General features: G+C 40.5%; 1 protein-coding gene across 1 annotated transcript; it reads left to right on the forward strand.

The window, feature by feature from the left end:
• Positions 1 to 842: 842 nt before the first annotated feature.
• On the forward strand, positions 843 to 27,838 carry TGS1 (trimethylguanosine synthase 1). The gene is made up of 13 exons (XM_035318291.1): positions 843 to 996; positions 1,502 to 1,566; positions 3,781 to 3,953; positions 5,585 to 6,455; positions 7,930 to 8,053; positions 9,029 to 9,115; positions 10,011 to 10,182; positions 11,729 to 12,080; positions 12,961 to 13,134; positions 14,176 to 14,319; positions 15,663 to 15,879; positions 16,575 to 16,653; positions 27,514 to 27,838. Exons 1-13 carry the CDS (start codon positions 899 to 901, stop codon positions 27,628 to 27,630), a joined length of 2,673 nt encoding a protein of 890 aa, XP_035174182.1. The 5' UTR covers positions 843 to 898; the 3' UTR covers positions 27,631 to 27,838.

Consider the following 27,838-nt stretch of genomic DNA (forward strand, 5'->3'; position numbering starts at 1 on the left):
AATAACCATATTGTTCTTATACAAAAGTATTCTTTGTATTTCACTTGAAATGTAGTGCCGTTTCTTTAGGAGTATAATAATTCCCAAAATATTTCACAACCTACAATTCAACTCAGCACAAGGCTGTTGCTAAACAGTTTGTGTTGAAAGATTTTTGTTTTATGGCTTTTTCAGTTTTGAAATAGTAAGGTGACGTAGTTTCTTAATTGCAGGTGCAGTTTTACCCATATAAGTGCTAGAATTGGTATTACCTTTGTATTTCTGAAGTATTATAATTAGAAAGTGTTAGATACATAAAGTCACGACTAATGACAGTATTTAGTAATTTTGGTTATATCAGATGGGAGAGTACGTGGGATTCAGGATACAATTAGCTTTAAGGTTTTTGTTTGTAATAGATGGAATTTGTTGTTGGACAGTGGTTGTCCTACTGTCACCTGCACGGTCAGTCCTGCCTCCAAATTCCCCTACCTGACACTTCTTAAAACTCCTAAGGATACTTTGTGTTCCCATGAGTCCATATGGCCTTGTAACCCAGAATGTACTGATGCAAATGAAACAAGACAGCGGACAAACACCAGAGCAGATGACATGTTGAATGTAGCTAGCATAAAGCCCAGTATCCTTCATTAAAAGCAAACACCTTGCAGGGGGGCTGAAAACATACATGTATACTTCATCTATAACTCTGCCAGCGTGCAGTAGACAGGCTACCAGGTAAGACCCCAAGTTCATTATTTTATTATCTGGGAATTAATACTCCAGCACTGTCCAGGCTGCGGGGACAGCAGGCGCCCCCAGCCGGCTGCCGGGCCGGGCCTGGTGCTCGGGGCGGGCCGGCTGCTGGCGGCAGTTCCGGCGGAAGGCGGCGGCTGCGGGGCCGCGGCGTGGGCCGGGGATGGTGCAGGACCCGCGGGGGGTGCTGGTGGCCGGGCTGCTGCTGCGGGCGGGGGCGGCGGGCGGCATCGTGTGCCTCTGCTCCCGAGCCTTCGTCGAGTGAGTGAGGGGCCGGGGTGCGGGGGGGAGACCGAGCTGCTGTAGCGGCTATGGGGGTGGGGGTGGGGGTGGGGGTGGGGGGAAAGGGGGATGGAGAGGAAAAACGGGGGAAGGAGGGGGAAAAAAGGCAAGGAAAAAAGGAAAAAGGGAAAAGGAAAAAGAGAAGGGGGACGAAAAGGAAGTGGGTGAATAAGTAAATAAAAATTTTAAAGGTGAAAGAAAAAAAAAAAAAAAAAAAAACAGCCACGCGCGGCTGCGAGGGGCCCGCGCGGAGGCGGAGGGAGGGGACATGGGGAGGTGGCCGGGTCCCCCCAGGCGTTACGTCCCACCGAAACGACGCCTTTTTGGCCCTAAAATGCCCTCTGGGGGGATTCTGCCCGCCAGCTGTGTTTTCTGAACGGCTCTGGGCTCTTTTACGTCAGGCTTTAGGGAGGCCTTTTGGGGGTTTTTTGTCGCTTTGTTTAATGGTGGCCAGCTGCATCAGTGTTCCTCTTTATTTTTATAGGGATCGAAAGCTATATAAGCTGGGATTAAAGGGATTTTATGTCAAAGATGACAATGACAGTACAGGTAAGGTAACAAAATGCACAACATGCTGTGCACCCAGATATTATGAGTTGTGTGTGGCTATTTAGGGTACAGTAGGACTGCATAACCACCAGCCCATACCTTTGTGCCTGCTTTTGGCATGTTTTTCTGTACTTTTGTTACAAAGACAGTCGTGAGTAAAAACGTAGCATGTATATAGCTTTCAAGTCACAACGATCATGATGTGGAACTTTGTGTCAAACCAGGCACGATGCTTATTTCTGCCCACACAGATCTACCAGCTCACGTAATCACTACCTGCTGCACAGAGCACATCAGCGCACGTGTCTGACTTCTCCCATTTCATAATTTCACCTTTCCTAACTCAAAATTAATTCTATAACAGAAGGTCTGTAGATCCTAGGTGGGCCAGCTGGCAGCAATACAGTCCTCTGCCTCTTCCCTAGCCTAGGATATTAGCTGGTGCTGATTAATCTATTGGGCCAGAATTAAGGGAAGAAGCAACGACCCTGATGTCTTGCAAGCCCCACCATCATATGATAATGGCTTGGTTTAAAGGAAGAAGTGTGAACAGAAAGGAATGTCCATAGAAGCTAAGGGTGAATAGCACAAGTTAGGTGGAGGAAATGTGAATGGAGTGAAGCAGCAGGATGTAAACTGTGTCTCTGTATGTGTATAGCTGAATTCTGGTGAGAGTAATCAGTTAAAAGCAGAGGGATCTTGTGCTATAATTTAGCAGTAAATACATCCTGACAAAAAAAAAATCATAAATCTCAGAGTTTCATCAACTATACAATAAGCTTTTGTATTTCATAACTTTAATGAGTATAATCAATACACACTTGACTTTCTCAGTGGCATTTGTCATATACACATGCAATATTTTTTGATAATTTGTTAGATAGGCAAGCTGGGATTCAACCGTTGATCAGATATTTTGGAGATGAATAGGTTCTGCAGTTCCAACAGTACATCTTTGTAAAATCATATCATCTTTGTTATTTTTGAAAGAACTGTAACAAAACTGGCAGTTTCTTGTATTTTAAGTTTGCTGTGATATATGCCAAAACAATTACTTTAAAGAATTTTCTTTTTATAATACGGTGGTGGTGGGTTTTTTTGTGTTGCTTGCTGGGTATTGTTGCCGTTAGCTTCTCCAGTTAATGAAGTGGATGTGTGTGGTGGTTTGACCCTGCCTGGCAGCCAAGTGGCTGCTTGCTCGCTTCCCTCCTGCTACATGGGTTAGGGGAGATTATATGAAGAGCACAAGCAAGAAAACTCATGGCTTGAGGTAAAAGTGGTTTAATAGGTATGGGAAAGAGGTAAAAAGAAGGCAAGCAATGCAAAGGAAAGCACTTGCTACCTCTCATAAGTAAATGGCTTAACAGCCTGCCTCTGAGCAACAGCCGCCTAGGTAGCCAGAAACCCTTCTTTCTTCTTTTTCTGCCCCAGGTTTTATTGCTGAGCATCACATTATATGGTATGGATAATCCCCGTAGCCAGGCGGGTCAGCTCTCCTGGCTGTATTACCTACCAGTCTACCAGTCTCTTGCCCACCCCCAGTGTAATGGCTGGGGAGCACAGAGTGGGGAAAAAGCGCCTCGATGCTGTGCAGGCATTGCTCAGCACTAGCCAAAACACCGGTGTGTTATCGACACTGTCTTAGCCACAATTCCAAAACACAGCACTGTCCAGGCTGCTGTGAAGGAGGTTAATTCCATCCCAGTCAGACCCCGTTCTGGCTGTTGAAGTTGGATTTTGGTTTCTACTGTTAGTCATGCACTTGAGTTCTCCACTTGTTTTTGCTTCCTTTTTTTGCTAAAAAAGTAGTGTATGCATTCCAGCCTGGGAGCAAAAGCATACAGAAATTGAGAACTGATTTGAAAATGTATCCCTCCTTCTTTTGTAGGATGGCAAATGTATCGTGCTCACGAAAAGGAGAAAATAATCATATTAAAATAATGATACAGTTGGAAAGTTTGGAATTCATGCAAATGTTAATATTGGGTTAATGGGAAAAAAAAAACCCTAATGCAGAAAACTTTGTATTAATGTTACTGCTTTGATGATCTAGAGCAAAAGATGAAAGATGCTGTATCTATTAATAGCTTCTCATGTACTTAAGAATTTTAAATGGCAAAGAGCTTAAGAGGTGATCCTGCTATTTTTTATAGGCCATAGTGATGCATGGAGGTGTCAATCAGATTATATTCACTTAATATAATTTGTTAATAGGAGAAGAACAAGCATCTGAGGAGGAAAACCATTGTCCCAATGTGGCATTCAAGGTGGACAGTAATCATGCTCTGGACCTAGAAGAAGTTGAACTAGACTCAGAGGCTGAGCTTATGAAGAGTATGGGATTGCCTCTTCACTTCGGTGGACAGTCAGCTCACAGGGACTTTGTGGTAAAATCTTTATGTGCTTTATTTGTTCTGTTTCCTTCATCTTTCCAAATGTAGGGGCATGCCTACTCTTCAATTATTTTTGAGACTGCAGGTCATGGGAATGTATCCAAGCCGGGGTTAAGCTGCTTTTCTCAGGTACCTCTAGCAATGTATACCATCGTGGCCTTGTAGTTTGTAAAACCCACTTGCCAGTTGGACTAGGGTTTGGCTGTGCGTTGTACTTACCTGTCTGTATTACTTGTGCTGCTAGAGGGAGCTGATTTAAAACAGCCATGGTAACACTGGTGCTCTGCTGCAGGACAGTGTAATATATTCCAAACTGAGTGTGTGTGTTCACACCATCTACTTTAACCATTAAACTTTAGATAGTAGTAGAAAAAGCTAGTTACGTGCATTCCCCTTGTAGCTTATTGTCCAAAGGACAGGAGTTAGGCTGGGGTACTCTGCTTCCTGTACAGAACAGTTTGGCTTAGAGGAAGGATAAAGTTTTGTGTGGGTGAGAGTAAGGTAGTGGGATATTCACTGCGACCACTTCATAGAATACAGACCTCCCTGGGCTGAGAGCGCTTTTTTGCAGAGCACTCTGTTACTCTGACCTGATTAATTTGTTAACGTACAAGTTTCTCATATTTACTATTTTAAATGATGACTTCTCAATAGACCTTTCTTAAGACATCTGACTTCAAGCCCAAGGTATGCATATGATTTGTGTTGCTATGTAGTAGTACTGCAAATAAGTCAAGTGAGAAAATAATTCGTGTTTTTACTAGATTACTACTAAGTTATGCTTTGCACCATGTGTATTAACATGACATTATGAGGGATGTGAACAAAATAATAATGCCAGTTCTCTGAACCTAACTCCTTTACCTTATGCATTTGTCAGTGCAACAAAACTAGGGATTGCAGCTGATGAGGCATTTGGGGTAAGACCCATACATGTACAGGTTTTTGGCTGTGTGAGTTGTATTTCCTCACCACCACCATCACCCTTTTACCTGCCAAGTTTAATTTGGCAGTTTATTCAGAATTTTGGCAGATTTATCTTACAGAACATGGTGTTGTTCATGGATGTTTTTATCTTACGTGTGTAAGCACAGGAAGCCCCACTGAAACAAGTGGAGTTGTATTTGTTGAAACCTTAGTGCTTCCTTTCAGTAAGAGGTTTTTGTCTTCTGTTTCTGTGGCCCCTCACCCACCCCCCCAGCAGTCCTTGATGTTACTGAGCTTGACTGTTGAGCTCAGCCCAGTGACAACAGTTTCTGATTAACCTCCCTTCAGCATTTTATGGTGTTTCACATTGATGTATTTTCTTGTAAATCCCTGAGCAATGAATGACTTCTCTCCCAGCAGTCCTACTTCTGTCTTGAATTCTGACTTGGTGCATCTTTTTACAGAAGCTCTCACTGTTGTTTGTGACAACTTTCTCAGACACGTGAGCCAAAGTTAAGCAGCTGGGTCCTATCAGACCCATATATAATCCTAAACCCATTTTCTGGGGAGAAAGCTAACAGTGGGGTTGCAGTGAGAGGGAGGGTTACAACAGAAGCAGAGATGTGCATTCAGGGAGGACAGGAAAAGACTGCCTAGATGTTTCGGACTTCTAAATATGTTAATCCATTGTATTTTAGGGGACAGAAAAATATAGAAAGAGAAGTAACATGAAGGTTATGAAAAAGAAAAAGAAGAAAAAGGAATTACAGCAAAAACACAAGGATAAAATGGGGCAGGAATGCCAGGATCAGGCTAATGGGGATCATAAGCAGTCCATCTCTGATGACCCAGCCCCAGCTACAGAGCAAAGTGAGAAGAGCAGCAAAAGTGAAATTTTAAGTGAAGGGAACTGTGGAAGTTCAGAAACTCTTGCTAATGAGGCCTTACCCAGTGAACTTAAAGACAAATGGGAGAAATACTGGAACGAGTACGGAGAGGGCCTTCTTTGGCAAAGCTGGCTGGAGAAGCATAAAGAGGCCTCATCACCTGAGGCCACAACAGCCCCTGAGCCTTGGAATAGTCCAGACACCAAGGAGGAGTGGGAGCAGCATTACTGCGAACTGTACTGGTATTACTGGGAACAGTTTCAGTACTGGACAAGTCAAGGATGGACTACAGAGAGCTCACACAATGACGGCATGGAAGTTCATGGGGTAACACAGGAGGCAGATATGTCAGGAAAAAAGGACCTTGTTAGCCTGGAGGCTGAACACAGTGAAGTGCTGAGCTTGGAGCTGTCTCCCTCTCACACCACAAGTGAGGAAACACTCACTTCAAGTGCTGAGCCCCATAGTGAGATAATCTCTGGGATCTGTAATTTAAATCTGAATTTGGACAAAGTGGAGCAGAGCAGTGCACCTCTAGCAGTAACCCATGAAGACCCTCAAGAGCACGGTTCCTCTAACAGTGAATGCCAGTGTCTTTGTGCTTCAAGCCAGAAAGAGCCCTGTGATGGAGGAACCAGGAAAAGAAGTGCATCTTGTGAAAATAAAAGTATTAACCAGTCAGGTAATGGAAAATCGCCAACATTCATTCTACCAGTGTATTTTTAAGTGGTTATGTACAAAAATGTAAAAACCAAGGCCATGTCTTTATCATGCCATTTTAAAACATGGATTGAGTATTTCCTGGAAAGGTTGCATAATTCATTCCGTTTTATTCCCTCTGATTCTCTGGTACATCTCTCTCCTCTGTAGCCTGTATATTGAATGAGTTTGTCAGCCACGAGTGATTTTAACACAACATATACTTCACAAATCTCCCAAATGTACAACAGAAAGTGGTGAGAGAGCATTGTTGGCACTTACTGATTTATTTATTTACTTTAGTATTGGTGTTGCAGCAGTGTCATTTAGCAGATGTTTTTCTCACTGATAGTCTGAAAAAAATGAAAGTAAACTCAGGTTGATGTTTTCATGAATCTGACAAATTTAAAGACAGCTTATATTTCCAAAAATGTGGTTTCACATATTTTTTTTCTGGTATTTTTGTTGTTGACAGGTTGTTGTTTTTTTTTTATCTTGTTTTCCCTTCTGTCTAAAAATGCCATGCTTGAAAATAAACTCTTGTTCTGTTGTACAAGTGGACAACCATCTGTTACTGTGGACCAGATGACTCCCAGAGGTCCTTTCCAGCATTAAACTGTCAGTTAGGCAGTGAGCTGCAGTCACCATTACAACCCCAAATTCATCTGTCCACAGCTAGTGCTAAAAAGTGAAAGTGCCAGGTCGTAGAGGGGTATGGTGAGAGGCAGTGTCTGTGCCTTATGATACTGGAAGAGTTTCCTTGAGGGATGTACAAGATTGGGCTGCAGACTTTTTAGCCAACCAGTTCAGTGTGCAGAGAAAGGAGATGGCCGTCCTGTTTGCTGGTTTGATAAGCAGCAGCATAACAACTTTCCTGACTGATGTATGGTTTCTTCCTGCTGAAGAGGAGGGATGAAGTACGTGACTTAAGTGTCAGCATCTTGGGACTTTAGGGGAAAACCTTTGAGTCTGTTGCTAGTGACCTTCTGAGGAAGAAAGAAGCAGGTGTGCTCTCATCTTCATCCTACAGTAGAGTTGAAATGGCAGAGATGAAAGAAAAATCTACTTTACAACAAGACCTGTGAGAAGGTGTTGGAATCCTCTGCTGGAATCCTCTTCATGCAGCTAATGAGCTGAATACTAAATTTAAGAACAAGGAAAAAACTATTTAGAATATGTATCCTGTAAGCATTTTATTTTCTGGGGAGGACCTGAGATATTTTGATGTCAGTCCTGCTTAAGATTATTGACTCTGCAGTGTAACTAATACTGTAAGCTTGTGCTAGTATGTTGTCCCTCAAATGAAGATAGGTAAAGATCTGGATGGTTTGGAACCTGGGCCTTATTTGTCAGATTTGGATATGTAAAACATTTTAACTGTATCTGCAGATGTACTTGGGGGATGGGAAGATTTGGAATTGATGAGGCAAAAAGAAAATGTGATCTCATCTTTTTAGGGTCGCAGGGGTCATGTAACTCGTGTAGTTCAAATGACAAAGAACAGTTGCTGCTTCGTGACAGAAATGAAGATGAGGAAGAAGATGAGCCTCCTGAAAACAGAGTTGCCAAAGTTAAGAGAAGGTAAGTCATGAAGTTTAGACCATCTTTTTTTCTGAAATTGTGATTTATAGCATCAGTTTGTTTGATCGAGATGATGAGTTAAAATTTCAGTGCAAACCCACGTAGTCTTCCATCACTGCCTACCGATTTACCTGGCAAGAAGCAGCAGATATTTCTTCTTTTTCGTTGCTTTATGAAAATAATATATGGCCTTGATGCTGAGTTGTGTGCAGGGTGACAATATCTTGTGTCACTGAAGTATACAAGATTATTAAATTGGATATGATGACTTGTTTAGGTCTAGTTAGTGCAGAAGGTCTGAGAACATTATTAAATATTTTGCATTGTTTAACTTAATTATATGTTGCCAATAAAGTGCTCAGTGCTATGACAATCATAAAATAGCTAATCTCTGCCTTGTCACAGTTTTTTTCTTTCCTCTGTTGCAAATTTATAACCGCAAAGATGATGGGATGGCTCTTTCTTTCCCCTAGTAAGCTTACAAACTTAAAGATGAGGGCATGAATGGAGTTATTATCTGCTAATGATGTTGCTTTTGTTATAACAATTTGCCGTTGCCATAGGATTAATAATGGATAATGTGATAGATAACATAATAGATGATGAAGGTAATTTGGAAATCAGGTGAACAAATGCTTTGTGTTCATCAGTTCTGCAAAGGGCTTGGTATTAAACGTTCTAAGAAATTATTCAGAATAGCTGGAATATTATAACCTCTATAGAAGGACATAATGTCCCTGCTGTTAGATAAAAAGAGCTTATACATATAAATAGACTGGTGTTATCTGCCTTTTTTGGTTTCAGCAGTGTAATGGAGAAATTACTGAAATTCACATTTAAATGGTCTCAGTATAGGAGTTTTAGTAGCATTTCTTTAAAATATTGGGTGGGTTTTGTGGTGTGGGTGGGTTGTTTGTTCGTTTGTTTGTTTTCTACCAGAAATTAACGTTTTGGTCATCCGTGTTTTTTTCCTAGCCATGAACTGGACGTGGATGAGAATCCCGTGGAAGATCCTGAGGAAACCTGTTCTATTTTGGGTTTCAAGTGTGGCACAGGACAAAAGTAATTGCTTATGAGGAGCTTGGGGTTTCCTCACAGCAAGTCTGCTCTGTTGATATTATTTAAATAGACCATTCATCTCCATTACAATTTTGTTAAACTTTTTGAAGATAAATGCAAAGTTAGTCTTTGCACTGTAAGCTTAAAACTGTAAGCTTTAGCGATAGAAATGCAAAGTCACAGAGATGCGTTTAAAAAAAAACACAAGAAAAGCACTTTGAAAGACAGACGTAACTCACGGTGTACTTACAGTTATGTAACTGCATGTAACTGGATAAATAACTGAAATGTCTGGTCAGTTTCTTAAATTAGGGATGCTTCAAGTCTTAAATTAGGGATGCTTCAAGGACACAGCTAGACTGTAGCTTAAGTCTAGGGCGTCTTTGAGATGTAAGTTGTTTAATACATACATATCTATGTTTCAGAGAGGAGCATGTCTTGTAGCTGACATTGTTCTACTTCATAAAAACTAATTATGTGAAATGCCCATATTTCTTTTTTGTTGTTTGGAAATGCGTTTACCAAGATATGAGAATACCTGTTTTGAAGGTTCTTCACAGCCACCAAGCTGATGCTTAATTTTACAAATCAAGATTATTTCTCCATTTCCTATTCTTCTTAAGTCTGGTCTGGGAAATTGTATCTACCCAAAGTTATGAGTCTATTTGCCAAACAGGGTAAATGTTTTCACAAAACTATTTCAGATAGATATAAATGTTTTCTTGAAGGTATGTCTGTTTTGCAGCTTTATCCAGTCATACATGTTTTAAAAGAATATTTAGATGAATAGATAGATGTCTCAAATATTTAGGTCTAACTCACTTTCTGTAGACATATACATTTATGTTAAAGCTTCCCAATTGGAAATGGGCCAACTAAATCTTTTTATTGTTTTCAGGTATGATGGAATTCCAGATTTTACCCACCGAAGTGTGCAGTACTTGGAGAAAAAAGCAAAACTCAAGTCCAAATTTTTGGACATGCGTAAACCAAGGAAGAGTAAGAACACACACATCTTCTTTACAGAAGAACCTGAAACATCTTCCCAGAAAAATAAAACTCTGAAGAAGGTGGGCTTAATTGTTAGTGTTGCTGTAGTTCTATAGAATTATCTGCTCCCTTGAGCTGTTGTTGCATTATGGAAAAAAAACTGCACAGAGTAGGTGACACTTTTTTTCAAGTGCCAGTCTGATGCTCTTTATTCTTCTTTTGTTCCCCCCCCCGCCCCCCCCACTCCTCATCCTGCTTAGGTGAAGGATAGTTAGGTTAGGATGGATGTGGAAAGGCATTGGTGGACTCTTGTCAGTCTATTAAGAGGAATGGTGAAGTTATAAGGAAGTCGTTCCTAATGTCTGGGTGCATCGTTGCTTTAGAGGAGTGCATAGGTTTCTGTAGCTATTAAAAAGAAAAGGTATGTTTGGTTGTAAAACTGATGTGAGGGCATTTATTAATGCTGTCATTTCAGTTATGAGAAAAAAAACAACATTTGTATATGTTAGTGTATTTTATGCAAATCCATATTCTTATTAATTTTAGTTGTTGTTTCTTTCATGTAAAAAGAACTGCACAGGACTTCTTCATGTGTTGATGCCCAAATGAGGTGTTTGATGGAACATGAGGAACAGGATTGTTCATTCTGTAGAATTTCAGTTACTGTTGTTTAGTCCTTACTCCTCTTGCTCTGTTTTTTAGTGATACCAATATTCGTGCTTAGACCTCTGCATATATTTCCAACTATGACCTCATTCCTTAAAGTAATTGAGTCTCTTTGAAATGTTACCTCAGATTGTAAATGTTGCTTTGCAGTTTAGTGGGATTCTTGGCGTTCCCTAATACCCCATTGTAAAACATTGTTCTCTGCTGGTGACAGTGTATATTGTCATGAACTCCAGTACCATTGCTGTAATTGTGTATCAAAAGTTTGGTCACTGATCTTGCACCTGAAGCCAGTACAGTTTGAGGAGCGCTTTGATTATGTGAAGGAAAAAGGTTAGAAATTTCCTCAGACTTTCTGGTAAAGAACTGCCTAGTGCCACCCAGAGCAACTAAGGTTAAAATTGAGCATCTGCATACACCGTTGAAGAGTTTGAACTGACATCTGTATGTTGGCCAGGATGTAATGCTGAGTTATCCACTGTGCAGTAGATCTGATGCATGCACCATTTGGTACATCTTGGAGGTGAGGCAACTGATGTGTGAAGGTCATTTTACATGTTTATGCTAACCTGGAAGGCAAAATACAGCTTCTTTGAATGCAGATTAGAGAAAAAAAAAAAAAAAGTTAATTAAAATCTATTAGTCTTGGTCACCTGTTTTCTAGCAAATCTGACTATTTATGTTTCAGATATTATTTGAGAATGATTTGCTGTTGATTTTGTGGAGGTTCTCTCTTTTACATTTAGCTAGTATCAGGCTCCCAAAGACAGCACATTGTGAAAAAGTTGTGCAAAGGGAGCAGAGCTAAAAGCTTGAATGTTTTTGGTTTACTTGTTTGTAAATATTCAACTTTTTCAAAAATACACGTGGTGGAGAGTGCATCCATGGTAGGTGATTTTGAACTGTAGTGCTTTTAAAACGTCCTATTTTCTCATAGTCTGTGGTATCTGACAATTCTAGGTGGAAGAGTTCCTGAAGAAGGTTAACACACCTGTTGAGGAAGCTGTGACCCAGAAGGCCTCTCCTCAGGATAAAGTGGAGGGGTCGTCCACAAGCAGCGACTCGGAGGATCAAGAAAGTGTTATCACCACACGGAGTGTGAGATTCAACATTCAAAACCCTGAGACGGTGCCTTCCAGCGTGGGTGGTGATGAAGATGGGACAAGTAAGCCTGAAGAGGAAGCAAAGGTCACAACAGCAAACGTCGCAGATTGCCAGGGCACGGGGAAGCCGGAGTGTGGCTCTGAAAGGGAGCTGGTCCCTCTGGACATACCAGATTATCTCCGGGAAGAAGCAGAGGATGTGAGCCCAGGTATTCCTATTTTCTACAAAACTGGACATGAATTGGCAATTTCTCTCCCAAATTACAGCATGGTGTGGTACTTATTTATGCTGTTTATTCAAAAAGACTTCCTCTGTCCAAGTGGTAATTTAGAGCTGTATTGGTGAAAGTAACTTGTTCCTGGAGCACCAAAATCACATCTCACCTTTAATTTAGATAGTATTTCTTTATAGATGAATAGTTACTATTAATCTTATGCCTGGTCTAACAGGTCTCTTGTTTGCACATCTTTTTCTCTTGTAAGGATAAGAGTGATTAATTTCAGGTAGAGGCATGGACCATCCAATTTTGGGTTCACAGTTGCACATGGCTGAGCTATGGGCAACATGCATTGTTGAAATACTTTTTTCTAGGAAAAAAAATCATTTCTGGTGTGAACCTGCTAATTTAACACTTGGAAAACAATTGAAATAGGATTATTCGGTTTTCTGCATAGAGTTTGATCCTTCCCACAGAAATTCAGTTATGTTAGAGTTCTACTGCAAAGTTCTCATCTAGATTGGTTCTTACTCCTTTTTTATATATGGACATTAAATTGATAACTGATCCATTTGTTTGCTCACTATTTAGAGCTTATTGCCATCAGCTGAAGATCATGTCTTGCCTGCTAATTCCCTTAGATAATATGTGAAATCTTCTCCTTTTAGGAATGTGACAGATGCATGATAGATTACTTTATTCCCTTGTTATATAGGATGCTCTTTTTTGACTTAAACCACAAATCTGCATAATTTGGCAAACAGTAATAAAGGTCATTTAGTAGTGTTGAACATTTTATATCTTATCTACCTACCAGTTGCATTTCTAGCCTATGAGAACAGTAATTGTTAACTTTTGCAGTGTCTTCCAGTTGCAGATGAAAAAAATACTGCAAAGAAGAAGGAGAAAAGAAGGAAGAGGAAGAATAAAATTGCATTGGGATCTATACCTGCTGAGATTGCTGCAGATCCTGAGCTAGTCAAGTACTGGGCACAACGTTACAGGCTATTCTCTCGGTTTGATGAGGGAATTAAACTAGACAGAGGTGCGTTCAGTACAAAGTGCACTGACTTGGTGGTATAAAATGTATCCAAACTGGTGACCCTTCTTGCAGTTTATTGCTAATTTTCCTGCTAAGTGGAGCATTACTGAGTGTGCGTTTGCAGCTCTGGATAAATTCCATTAGCCACTGCATAGACAAACAAAAAACTTAAGGACTTCCCTAGAGCTTATAGTAGAGCTCCTAGCATGGGACACACCCCTCCATCTGATAGTCCTGATGCTTGCTGATGATCATACCCAAATAATGCTTCATCAGGACTTTTTCAGAAACTGGATGAATTTCTTCATTTCGGGATGATCTTGGAGGTCGTTTCCAAGCTTAATGATTCTATCACTCAATTCTGTATATTTTATGAAATAATTTTGTGAAAATTTGAAATGTGCTGATGAATGTAATTTTTTCTATTAAAATAAAAAGTCAGCAGTCATTTTTAAGGTCACATTTTCCATGTTTACATGGAAACCACTTCCAAATTATCAGTTCATAGGTAAATGAGGAATTAGGATTACTACTTTGTATTTGTGTGTTTTTATAAGCCTTTAATTTCTCATACTTTTCCATATAAACACGTAGATTATTTGGCAGACAAGACGCAGCTGTAAAGAAAATAATGAATAGTATGTAAGAGGTTGTATATCTGTTTTTATTTGTTGCAGAGCATAATTGTGAATATAATGTAATTGTGAATATATCTATATATATATATGAATATATATAATATAATTGTGAATATATTGTGTTTAAAGTTTTTTTTGCAGCCATGTTGCTGTACTTTTGCTTGACAGGCACTAAGTTCAACAGAGCATTCTCTGAGAATGAGGCATGTCTGTTCACTTCAGTGAGACTTTGTTTGCTTAGCAGATCCCTGGGCTGACCAGAGTTTATCATCTTGAAAGCCTGTATTTCCTGGTTGAATGCATTAAGCTAGAATTGCTGGGATTAATGCTAAACCTGCAGTTGTTTGTTTTTAATTTAGGTGACCTTGAACTAAGTGGCAAAAATAGACTTCTCTTCCCTTTGCAGAGGGCTGGTTTTCTGTTACTCCTGAGAAGATTGCTGAGCATATTGCAGTCCGTGTTGCCCAGGCGTTCAACTGTGATACGATAGTGGATGCGTTCTGTGGGGTTGGAGGAAATGCTATTCAGTTTGCTTTGACCTCAAAAAGAGGTAAGTAGGCATTGTATGTATTTTGTTTCTTTTGTTTGTTTCTTCAGTCGTTTTCCCTAAAAATCTGAGTATAGCCTTTGTTCAATGATAAATTTTATTCAGTGCTCCTGAAGCAACAGAATCTTTTTTGCTTCATCAGAATCATAATAAGAGCTTCCTGTTTTTAAAAAGAACCTATAAAACTTATTTCATACGTTAAGTCAAAGTTGGTTTTACGTTGTACTAATCAAAGTTACCTTTACATGGCATAGGAACTAGTCTGTAGGATTTTCTGAAGACAGCTGAAAAAGGTTAAGTACTGTTTGTAGTGCCAGCCTGCAGCAACACCAAAAGGCTGCTGCTTTTCTCAACAGTTACGTTAGGTCTATGTAGTCAAAAACATGCTACATGTGAACAGTACTTAAAATGCTGGAATGGGATCACCTGCAGGTTCAGCAGGATCAAATACAGAAAAGTAATGATAACTTGATACTGGTATAAGTTCCTGTTGCCAGGTAATGAAACTTCAGTGAATCATGAGAGCACTTTCTGTAAAAATATTGACTACTTAATCCTCCTCTACTCATCAAACATTCTGGTAAAATACCAGCTCAAATAACACTTCTGACTAATTTCTGAGCAAGAAAAATAGTAGTTTGTACTGCATTAAATTTGGTAAGCTATGATGCATTCTATAAATATTTTCTAAATTTCACATAGTTTCTTGTAGTTCTTGGATAAATACGTATGATTTTCTACTGCCCTTTTATTAAAACTCTCTTGCTCTATTGGGTACTCAATTTTCAGTACAACGTGATCAGCCACAAGGTAAAATTTTATCTTTAACAAAGGAGAAAAATGAGTTTCCAGTTGCCACTGTTTAAGCTGTTGGGCTTCTGCCAAGATGGAAGAGGAGGACTGCCTCCCATAGGCAGACAGCTTTGCCTGTCCTATACTTGAGCTGAGGTGGGGGATTGTCATGGTAATAGATGTAAGACTTCCAAAACTAATGGCATGCAGAGGCTTCCCAGCTTTGAAACAGGAGCTGAGCCTTGGCTGTGGTGTTTTTGTGCTTTGGTGTGAATGCAGCCATTCCTCTATTCGTGGAGCCTCTACAACAAAGTAAAGGGCCTTCCTTCCCCTTTGAGGAATTGAAGCTTCATGTCTACTACTGCCTACAAAATTAAGTTATCTCTTAGCACGCAAGACAAAATGACAGATGTGACTTTTATCTGGTGGCTTCATGAGAACATCTTTATTCTGAAGCTTCTACCTGGCAATTGGGTGGCATTCACATGGTGGTCAGATGGCTTGTGTGCTTCACAGCTCAGGTAGCTTGTGCGTTTCCTCTCATCCATTTGCAGTGATCGCTATTGATATTGATCCTGAGAAACTCAGCCTTGCACGCAGCAATGCCGAGGTATATGGTGTGGCCGACAAGATCAAATTTGTGTGCGGAGACTTCATGGTGCTGGCTGCTGACCTGAAAGCTGATGTTGTGTTCCTCAGCCCTCCCTGGGGTGGGCCTGACTATGCCACTGCTGAAATCTTCGATATCCAAACGATGATCTGCCCAGATGGATATCCTTTCAAAGTTGTTTGTCATCATGGGTGTGATTTTCACTCATTTATGTTTTCCCTCTTTATCCCCTTCCTCTTTTGAGACGGGCTTGGCCATGTCCAGTTTGCTAACTGGAACTCATGTAAGCTTCAGTTGAAGTCACAGGTGTCCTTGTTTGTTTAATTCTCCTACAGCCTTAGCCATATGAAATCTAAACCTAAAATTAAATACTCATTTTTTTATTTGAAAGAATAATTTTCATATAGGGTTATTCTTAAAAGGAAGAAAAAAACTTTTGGAAAATGTTCACATCTTCTAACTTAAATTATTCATTCAATATTTTTAATTTCTTCATAGGATTTTATTCCTATTAAGGAAATCTTTGTTTGCATATGTGGGGTGATTATGTAAAATGGATTAGAAAGCAGATATCAAACAAATGTACTGGCTATAAACCACATTTCAGTTTCTCAAATACTACTCTGCAGTCCAGTTAAATTTTCTAGGGAAATAAGTAATTTTTTAGCTTTCTAGTGAAATAATGGTGAAATAGTTTCTCTATTTAGACAGCAGTAATTTCTGCATTCAGAACAGTATTTAACTTACACAGCCATTCCATTACTGCATAATAATGTAATTTGGGACGTGCTTTCAGAGTGAATGAATATGTAACAATTTCACCTTCCACGTTCTTTTTTCCTTTACTGGCTTCTACATTTGAAATTTTCAGGCTCTCCAAGAAGATCACCAACAACATTGTGTATTTTCTACCTCGCAATGCTGACATTAACCAGGTAGGTTACTGGATAATGGCTTGATAAATACAAAAAACTCATCTGGCTTAAAACCTAAATATTATAAACACAAATTTAAGATTTTTAAATCTGTTCATCTGAATGTGTTGGGTTTTTTAAGCTTGAACGTTATATTAAGTGATTTCTGTGTTTCCTGTACTTTTGGCATATTTAGAAATGGAAGTAGTAGATTATTTCCATGTTTCTGAATCCGTTCCTTTATAGAGCAGCAGACTGGAAATACTTAGAGACAGTCCAAAGGCAGTATATATGACTGCCAGACAGATACGTTCATATAAGAGGAAAAAAAATTAACCAGCTCTTACCATCTGATAAATTGCATGGCTTTCAGTTTATGAAGGAGTTGCAGGAAATCACTGTATAGCCAGATATCACTATTGTCCCTGCTGGCATTTTGATTAGTACATCAGTACATTCTCAGCAAGAGACATATGAAGTAGGCCCATGTGAACCTGAGGTTCAACAAGGACAAGTGCAAGGTGCTGCACCTGGGCTGGGGCAGTCCCAGGCATGAGCACAGACTCGGAGAAGACCTCACTGAAAGCAGCCCTGCAGAGAAGGACTTGGAGGTTCTGGTGGATGAAAAGCTCGACATGAGCCAGCAGTGCGTGCTTGCAGCCCAGAAGGCCAACTGCGTCTTGGGCTGCATCACCAGAGGAGTGGCCAGCAATGCAAGGGAGGGGATTGTGCCCCTCTCCTCTGTCCTTGTGAGGCCCCACCTGGAGTGCTGCATTCAGCTCTGGGGTCCCCAGCACAAGAAGAACATGGACCTATTATAACAAATCCAGAGAAGGGACACAAAGATGTTCAGAGGGCTGGAGCACCTCTCCTGTGAAGACAGGCTGAGGGAGATGGGGATGATCAGCCTAGGGAAGAGAAGGCTCCAGGGTAACCTCATTGCAGCATTTCAGTATGTAAAGCAGTCTTATAAAAAAGATTGAGAGGAATTTTTACTTGGGTAGATAGTGATAGGACAGGGATGCCCCATTCGTGGAAGTGTTCAAGTCCAGGCTGGATGGGGCTTTGGGCAACCTGGTATAGTGGGTGGCATCCCTGCCAATGGCGGATGGGTTGGAACTAGATTCTCTTTAAAGTCCCTTCCAACCCAAGCCATTCAGTGATTCTATGGATGTCAAACTCAGCCTCCTCTTTACTGACTGATATTAAACATGCCAGTCAAATACTTTTCTAAGTAATTAGATGACTGTAGCATTTCCCCTGGGTGTCTGGTTTAGTTTCCCCTGTATACTTTTTATGTTAATTATGTCTTGTAGATTTTAAGCTAAGAAGGGAGCAGTAAGATGTTCTTCTCATGTGCATCATACCAAAGAAACTCCCAGGATTATTTCCTGTTTTTGCAAAAGCTGTGTCTGACATAGAGCAGAAAAGGTCTTCAGACAAGGTCTGCAAAATGTTCTACAGCAAACATGCAGCTTAAGAAGTAGGCTGAAATTCACATGGCCTAAGTGTTAGCATACTCTTTACCTGTGCTAGGCAGAGCACCATTTGTACAGTGGTTGATGATCTAATTGCATTTTATATTTCAGGCTGGTAAAATGTTGGTAGCTTATGAATCTTTAAATCAGGACTTTAATTTTAGGGAGAGTTTCTCAGGTTTCAACTTAAAACCATCGTGTTTCATCAAACATTTCATTCCCACAATGAAGAACCACCTCACCAGGATTCTGCTCTACTCATGAGCACTTGTTAGTGGATTTACAAGTGGGCAAAAGCACCTGTATCTCATGTCTCCACAAAGGCACCTAAGCGTGCTGTCCACAGCCCTGCATCTGTTCCTGCTGAGCGGTTCAGCACATGTATGTGGTTAGATTAGGTGTTCTGCTGCCCCTACATCTGGGTTCTGAATGTTGTTGGCATACTCAAAATATTCCTTGACGTACATCCAGGGGTACAGCTTTACACAAAGTGCTAAAGTGTAACTGCTGTCACTTGGAGGCATGGCTTTGTGGTCATAGCTTAGTTGTTAAAAGCAGGCTGGAGGCCTGGGTTCAGCTCAGTTGTCCGGGCTACAGGGTCCGCAGCAAACTGCATGCAAAGGCCCTGGGTTTGGCTGCCATCATCTCTGGCTGTATTTAAGAGTGATACCAGTAAAAATCTAGGACTGTGAATCTCTAAAGGAAATGAAGATTTATCGTGAAAGTTCTCCGAAGTTAGTACAGACAGTTTTCTTCTCAATTTGCTTGTGATTTTTGCCCACAGTACTGATCCATCCTTCCTTTCTCATGGATCAGATAAGTGGCTTCTGCCCCAACAGCTACCTTGGCAAGGGTCTGTGAACACCCCTGCTAGTGTGCAGGGATATAGCCATGCTTGTGAATGTAGTCCGTGAACACTGGAGGCCTGTAAAAGTTTGAAGTAAATATTGAATATTTTTCTGCAGGAGATTAAAACCTGAAATCAGAATAACTTAGATAAGGCAATATTTGCTGAATAGATTATCCAGTGCCTTAGATTTGAAACTTGTAAGGTTTAAGTTTAATTTGTGATTACATTGCTCAGGCATGTCAGATTTCCCTCCTCTGTGTCCTTAAAGTTCTCTCTTTGCACATACAGGCTCATACCTCAGGCTTTCAAGGTATCCCATGGCTCCCAGCATAGGCAATCGGATAGGCTTAGCATGGAAAGTGGCAGCTGCTAAAACTTCAGTACCTGCCTCGTCTCTCACTGACTGACCTGAATCTACAACCAAGGTGTGCTTTGCCCATTTAAATTGATTTAGAAGCCGATTTAATTGCCATTGCAAAACTTCATGTAGATGCTTTTACTGTCGGTAAGCCAGGATTGGTGAGAGGTGGCTTGTCTGACAGCGGCTCTTAAGCTCCAATGGAAATAGATGCCCATAATAAATTGGAATCGACCTTAGAGAAAAATAATTTAACTGTTAATTATGGTGGTGCAAATTTAGTGGAAAACACGTGCTTCTTTTTAGAGTTAGGTAGCTAACGTAGGACAGTGGTCTCGCTGTGAAAGCAGGTGGTAGCTGGCCTCAACTGAGCTGTTTGAGGGCTCTGCGTTCATCAGCTTCTTGGTGGACAACACCCATGTTCTGTATGGTTTTATTCAAAAATCATTGCTTACTGTGCCTGCAGGCATGACCTTGTCTATGTCAAGATGATCTTGAGGAGAGAGGTGTTTTCTTAGGCTGAATTCCCTTACACAATTCACTGAGTTTAGGTGGCAGAGGAAGAGCAAACTTCTGCGCTTCTGCCTCGAGAGGGAGCAGCGAACCAGTGGAATGCGCTTGGTGTGCTTACAAGAAATGTGATGTGTTTCCCTTAGGTGCATCAAATCTCCCGGTTCGTAAGCATGTACTTGCTGCAAAAATTGTAATGCATAGGTCCATTTTTAGGTTGAATCGATCTTTCAAAAACATTTCTTTCTAGTTAGGGTAATACTCAGGAACCATGATGTCTGTGTGTAGATACAAGTAAGTTTGACATACTGAGAATTCCTTCAAAGTAGGGAAGAATTAGAAATCACTGTCTCAAATAGGCTTGCATATTTAAATAAAAATTATGCCATAGTAGAATTAAGTGAAAATGTTTGATAAATAGTTGGGCAGTTGAAAGCCATTCTTGCCTTCCGTGAGGTATTAATTAGGGTACTTCTATGAGTTATTAATTAAGGGTACTAATTTAAGCTGATATTAGTTGAAAATAAATGAAAATAGAGAATATATATGCATTGGCAAAATTCTAATGAAAATTTCATGCCCTTGTTCTGCTGTTGATTAACATCAGGGAACCTGAAGTCAGGGAACATTCAGCCTTTCCGGGCATCCTTGTCCTTCCCAGCTGGTTCATTTCCACCAGATCAAGGGAAAGAAAGGAGGAACCTGCAGGAGATCCAGCATAGGGGTCTTAAAACTTCAGCCAAATCTAATGAAGACTTCTGTGAGTGATATGAGAAGCAAGCTGGTTGAAACTGATTACATAGTGTCTATGAAGTGCTCAGCAAGCTGTGCTCAGCCTAATTGTACAGTGTATTCACCTCAGGGACCAGGATTTATCCCAAGTATCCCGATTTCTTGCACAGCCTGTGTTCTGTACTGAGTAACACATCTGTATCTCAATATTTGCTGCAAAGAAAGAGGAATCTGGGATTTGTTGTTGTGGGGGCTCCTTCATAATGGTGGGATAGTTTCTTTTCAGCTCATGGCAGAAAGCATTCTGTTCCGTAGGACACCAAAATGTGTCATCCTGGGTGTCCGCATACTGATGTAGTGATGCTGTGGCCTGTTCTTCTAAGTGATGTGGGTGCTACTGTTGAGGTGTTGGTCCTCATACTGGTTGTCAGAATGGGGTGTGGCAGTACGATGGCTTCACCCAAAAAGTGGGTGAGATGCATATGCTGATGATGCGTGCAACACTTCACCACATCAGCATCTCTATCAGCCTACGCGACCTTGAGAGACGGAGTACTGGGGGTTCATTACATACCCTCACCATGGATAGTTATCCACTCAGTTATTAATTGTTATGAGCCTTACAGGAGAGGAAGCAAATCAATTAGAATGATGTTGGCCTACACTTAAGACAGAACACAAGTGATTTTGCTAAATGAAGGTGATTCTGAGAATGAAATTCCTAATTATTACTCAACTTGAGAGCTATCTTTTTGGGTCGGAGAAAATGTTTTGGTCTATCCAAGATCCAGTCTGTGGCAGAGGAAAGACGCTGCAATTTGAGAAAGATTTGCCAGTGTTCAGAATCCTTTATTATGGGCAGATCAGATGAAGCTGTAATGTGCACACATGGTCTCTAGGAGGGATCTGGCTCTGCTCAGCAGATTACAGCCACAATACTGTGGAGTTGCATCATGGACCTTATTAACATGCTATGCAGTTTTTGTACTAATGGGATTTGTGTTGGTGTGGGGTAGGAGAAAAGACTCAAAGAAAAAACAAGGAAGTGTCAAGAATTTTTCAGAAGTAGGGTAACTTAAAAAACAGCCGCTCTTCAAAATTCAAGTCTATTTCACAATCAAATTTTAATACAGTTCCAGTTTCATAAACAGGAACTTACATTACTGAAAATAATGCGTTTGCCTGTTAGACTTGCTATTAAAGTCCTGCAATATTTCCCCATTTTCAGCCAGCAATTTTTTGACGTTAAAGTAGTGTAGCATGACAGAGAAAGAGGAGCAATGCTGCTTTTTGGTAATATGTTTTGAAGGATAATTTTCTTTCTTTTAGGCGCTTTTAGATATTATTTCTTAATCAAAGCATATGCAAAGTTTTACACTTCATAAAATACTGGATTACATTCTTAACATAAACTTTACCATGAGCACAACTGTTAATTGCTGGCCACATTCACCATAATTCTGTAAATACGACAGATCAGACAAGGTACTTGTGTTTGAAGTTAGAAACAGAGCAGTGTAAGAGGCAAAACATTGCCAGGTGGGTATTTTAATATTTTTTCTAAGAAATCTGCAGATAACTTACTGTTCAATATCTGCAGGAGGAGTTTTTTCCTGTCCTTAGAACTAGAGCATACCTCAAGGGCTTCAGCTTGTACAAGGGAAAATCATGTTCTCTCTTTCAGCTTTCAATAAAGACTTTTTTTTTCCAAACATTAGTCAAGGCTGTGGCAACTCAACCAGTGTCCTCCATGATCGCATCACTCTGATGGAAGTCTCTGCTCTCTGAACCTTGCTATAAGGAGGGGATGAAGCAGCTTTAAGGAGCATGGATCCACTGGAGAAGCATTGGACATACTTACAGCAGTCTCCCACATAATTCAGCTAGTTAACAGAAACTATATAAACTGACATTGTAGTGGCAACCTCTATCACTTAACCAGAAAGTGAATTAATTCTTTCTAGCTGGTTGTAACTCAGTCATTCATGAGCTGATCAGCCAGCAATCTGCTTGTTTTTTAATTGGTGTATGACACAGTCCCTGCTAAGAAGATCGTAAAGACTGCATTTATTCACTCAATACACAATGTTTTTAAAAACATAGGCAGGATAAGAGGCGAGCAAGTCATTATGTAGAGGTGCTAATATTTTTTTTCAATTTTTTTTCCTTTTTAAAAAGCATGTCACTGTTCAGACCCTGTCCTGTTTCTGTGTTGAAAATTTAATGTGTATCTTTACACATTAAAGTGGTGTAAAATTTTAAAATTTAGGTAGATACCTGGATTTGGGATGTTTGGGTTTGGGAAGGGCATTGTCTGTTTGATTTTTATTTTATTTTATGTGTACGCATAATAGCTATACCCAATTTAATGAAATCATTTCATTGTTGCTGGAGCAAAACGTCCTAAATGTCAGTCTTGCAGATCTGGCTTATGTTTCAAATGTTGCCTTTGTTATTTGTCTAGTTCTTAGAGTGATTCCCTGATCCTAGAATCAAGCGAAGTGCTCGTGACTCTAGTGGTCACAAAAAGAATGCACATAATGCGGATGCCTTTTCTTTTCCTGCTTTTGCTCCCATAATATGTACATAGTCCAGTTTGGAAGCATCTAGAGTTTAAAAAAAAAAAAAAAAGGAAAAGAAACTCTTGTTCTGTCTGCAATCTAGTGCTTAGATGGTAAGATGTTTGCTGTGCTTCAGGTTTGGAAAAGCCAGTTGTTACAAAGGGCTAGTCAATGAAGAGAGCGTACAGATGGGTTAACCTTTCTTCCTATTATTTATTTAAATGCTATCTGTTGCCATTCCACATACAGAAAACCATTCCAGAGACATAAGTTTAACAAAAGAGAATATGGTAACATCTGTGAGTTAAGAAATTTATGGGAAGATGACTAGTAAAACTAGCACTGGCCCCTTTCAATTCAGCTATGATTTTAGATGAGATTGATAACTGAAGACCTGGCCAAATGTGACCTGCCAAGCATTGTCACTTTTATTTAGGAATAAATACAAAGATGAGCTAAGAAGGAAGCAAGAGGTCAGGAGGTGATCTTAAAATAATTTGATGCATTTTTAAGATGCTCAGATGTTAGCGGAGTTGGCACTTAAGAGACTGGAAGTTGATGTATTTTGTAGAGTGATCGTTTTTTAAGCAATTGTAATTTCTTACAATTCAGGTGTATCTTCTTGTTTTCAAATGGATTGGATTTTTTTTCCTCTAGCCTTTAGGTTGTTTTTTTCCTCATTTTTACTAGTTGTATAAAATGAACGATTTACATTTTAAATATGTGACTGGCTATTGAGGCAAAATGCTTATTTCTCATACATTGGGAAACCCTTTGAATACAGAAATACAGCTGAGTGATACAAAGCCATTTTGCACCTTCAGCAAGTCCATTTCCCTTTCTGTATTTCTCTTCTGGTATCCCCCATTCTAAACTTAGAGCAAGCCAGTTGGCTGCCTTTTTTAATGCTTTGTGACTGTCTCGGTAGCTGTGGACTAATTCCATTAAGCTGCTCACCTTCCCCAGGCGTGGGGAGTGTGGTTAGCAAGCAGAGCCAGGGTGGTGGGGAGACATGGGCATGGCGTTTTGGGGAGGGTGTCCTGTGCAGCCTGGCGAGTGTCGCGATGGGGTTAGGAGCACCTTCCTTGTAGGCTGGTGTCTACAGATGATCATTGATGCAACCTTTTTTTGGTGTTTTGATTTTTTTTAAAGAAGCCTTATCACATACATCACTGTAGTTTAATTCAAAAGTGTCATAGAGACAGAGAGATAGACATGCATATATTTAGAAATACAGATATTTCTAAAAATAGATGAGCACCTTTGTTTTTTTCAAAGCATTGTTCAGTAATCTGCTATTATTTTTAGAAGGTGGCACTCTACCAGTTCAATACACCTGGAGGGCTGCGTTCAGCTCTGGGGCCCCCTGCACAAGAACAACATGGACCTATTGGAGCGAGCCCAGAGGAGGGCTACAAAAATGATCAGAGGGCTGGAGCACCTCTCCCATGAAGACAGGCTGAGGGTGCTGGGGTTGTGCAGCCTGTGGAAGAGAGGACTCTGGGGAGACCTTATAACGGCCTTTCTGTTCATAAAGGGAGCTTATAAGAAAGATGGAGAGACTTTTTAGAAGGGCACATAGTGATAGGACAAGGGGGAGGGGTTTTAAACTAAAAGAAAGGAGATTGAGATCAGATGTTAGGAGGAAATTCTTCCCTCAGAGGGTGGTGAGGCACTGGCATAGGCTGCCCAGAGAGGTTGTGGATGCCCCATCCCTGGAGGTGTTCAAGGCCAGGTTGGTTGGAACCAGGTGATCTTTAAGATCCCTTCCAACCCAAACCATTCTATGATTCTGTGATAATATATTTAGAAGCTGTTTGTGTGGCAGTTTCTCCTTATTAAGCTGTCAGGCTTGACTGAGCCCTTCCGAGGAAAGCTTGCAGGCTGGCAGCTTGTACAGAACTAAATTTGCAGCCTCCAGCAATTCGCAAACAAGCGTGGTGGTGGTGTATTTGTGCTTTTCTCCTCTGAATGCTGGCAGTTCCATCCGAGCAGGCAGTACCTCCTTGCTGGGTTCCCTTTGCTGCCCTAGACCTCCCAGCAGTGTGAGGAGCTGAGAGGTTTGCCGTGTGCTGATGAGTTTTGAGGAGTGCAGCCACGGGTTTCTGCAGTCCTGACGTTTCTGCTCTGACTCCGTCCCTGCAGAATTTATGCCTGCCTTCTCATTAGATTTTTGTCACCTTTGGGTTTTCAGATATTTTTTAGGAGTCGTTTGAAATTAGTTATCCTGGATTTAATGCTTCGAGACTTCAAAGCTAGACATTGCCTGTGTGCTCTCAGGTGTCCTTTGGTAAATGCCACCCTTCAGCAGAGGAGTGACATTTACTTGCGTTACTGAAAAAGTATTTTGCTTTATTTGGTCTTCTAAGAGAAATATTTAGTAAAGATTTCTGTTTAATATGAATGTGCTAGTCATACTTATATATGCTTAGTTATACGTATTGTGCCCTGAAATCCGGAGTGTGTAATCTCAAGAAAGTAATTTCAGTATTGTTATCCTAAATTGACTAATCCAGTCAGTATTTCAGAAGATTTAAGCAGCTATAGCTATGAAAGGCAAAGTCACTAACACATTTTGGAAGAGTCATTCCATCTTTTTCTTGTAATAAAAATAGGAGGACAAAATTAACGTCTTTGTAGAAAAAAGAAATGGATTGTCCTGCAATGTTAACTGCTTTTAGAATTTCAAGTAAGTAAAGATAAGTCATAAAATTAACATTCCTGATCACTTGCCAATTTCAGATTCTTGTGCTATTTTTAAACCAGCCTGCTTCTGCTTTTTTACTTAAGTGGCAGGTTCCCCTTTGACAAGAACGTGGAAATTTTTTTTTCCTATCACCATTAAATTGAAGGATGAAGAAACTGCTCACGCTGTTGTTTTTGTTTGCGGATACAAAAAAAGAAAAAGGAAAAAAGACAGAAAAGTAAATGCCTGTTTTAGATAAGTGTGATTTTCTGGGCAAGTCAATAAAGGTTCAAGGTATAATTTAGATTAATCTGTTATTTCCTCCCGATAGTAGGCTGTTTTTTTACTTGCAGTAAAATAGAGGAAGTTCGGCATGTTTATATTTAAACCCATGCTACAGCGTGAAGTCTCAGAGGAGTTTAGAAGTGTTAATAACGCAAACCGAACTTCAAGTTTTAGCTGGCAGTACCACGGGCTTCGTGCTTTAAAGATCAGTTAAAATCTACTGCAGGCTTGCAGACCTTTTTTTTTATTATTATTATCTTGTTGTTGGCATAGGTTTTCCAGCATAGGGAACTATAGAGACGGTTTAGTCTTAGGTATAGAGGCAGGAAAAGGGCTGCAGGGAGCCAAACCTGCAGCAGCTCCAGTCCTGGGGGGACACGCCGCAGCAGCATTGGCCTGATGAAGGGGGAAAAGAAAAAAAGAAGAGAAAAAAGAAAGCCAAAGCTGAGTTTTGGTGGTGTTCTCCTGTCTGTGTCTGCACAGCCTGCGGTGAGGAGGAATCAGTCATCTGCGGGGCTGCCATCTGCCTAAGCGGTGCTGCTGGGCACTGTGGATGCAAACGGAGGAGGACAGAGCGTTGCCTGCTCCAGTCCAAAATACAAAGTCTGCTGCAATGTTTCCCTTGCAGTTACCTTCTGTAATCATTAAGCATTAGAGGCGCTCACCAGGCTTGGGCAGCAGAGCATGAACGTGACGTTCTCACCCGGGTGACTGTAAACAGGAGCGGGGTGCTGCGCCGCCTGCTCTGGGACTGCTTTTCCCCAGGGCCCTACCTCTACCTGCAGCATTCCTCAGCTGTTACTCAGCTGCCTTACCATCAGCACTGTCTGGGACTCTCATTCACACAGCAGCAGTGTTTTTTTGGTTGCAACAGGAACAGAAAAAGAAAGGTAACTGTTTTTTGCAGCCTCCTCAGCCTGTTTTTTCTTGGGGTGAGGGAGTTAATGTTGTTGGGATGTTATGCTTTATTCCCTCCCACCCACTCTTCAGTGCAACCTTTGTGCTTCCTAATTTCAGCATTTGTTCTTCCTGTGCCCTCAAAACTTGGGATTTTGACACCTTCAAATCACAATTTACAGCTTGCTTTTGCCCCCACTGTTACATGCAAGCAGGGCTGCTCCAGTGCAAGGTACCCTGCAAAACAGGTGAATCATCTTTTATCCCAGCACAGTATGTGAAATGATGATTAGTTATCAGTAGTTCTATTTTCATGGCTTGTGGTGGTAGAGGGGAATTTGGGGTCACAAGAACACCACAAGTCACTTCTGTGACAAAAAGGAGACAGAAAGAGGACCAGAGGCATTAGACCAGGAATATTGTTGCCAGAGCAAAGACGTTTTACATGACATGAATAAAAGTTCGGGGGGGTTGCCACTTTTCCCGTGCATTGACTGATCTGCTTTTTGTTCTTTGTTTTTCAGATTGCTTCTTTGGCAGGGCCAGGAGGGAAAGTTGAAATAGAACAAAATTTTCTCAATAACAAACTGAAGACAATAACAGCTTATTTTGGTGATCTAATAAGGCATGACCTCACCTGAATTCAGCGTGGATTCTTCCAAACCCAACCTCCTCGTTTACTTCTTTACATAAGCTTTTGTACAGCTGGCTTGTTCAGAATGACTTAAAGCTGTTTTCTGCTTTAATTTCTATTTTCAAAAAATGTTCTGTTTATTACTACTTTCAATAAATGTTTTATAACAATTTGACAAAGTTCTAAGAATAGAGTAGCTGTGAATGTAGAAAAAA

Source organism: Oxyura jamaicensis, chromosome 2 (genome assembly GCF_011077185.1).
Source record: "Oxyura jamaicensis isolate SHBP4307 breed ruddy duck chromosome 2, BPBGC_Ojam_1.0, whole genome shotgun sequence".
NCBI classification, from domain to species: domain Eukaryota; kingdom Metazoa; phylum Chordata; class Aves; order Anseriformes; family Anatidae; genus Oxyura; species Oxyura jamaicensis.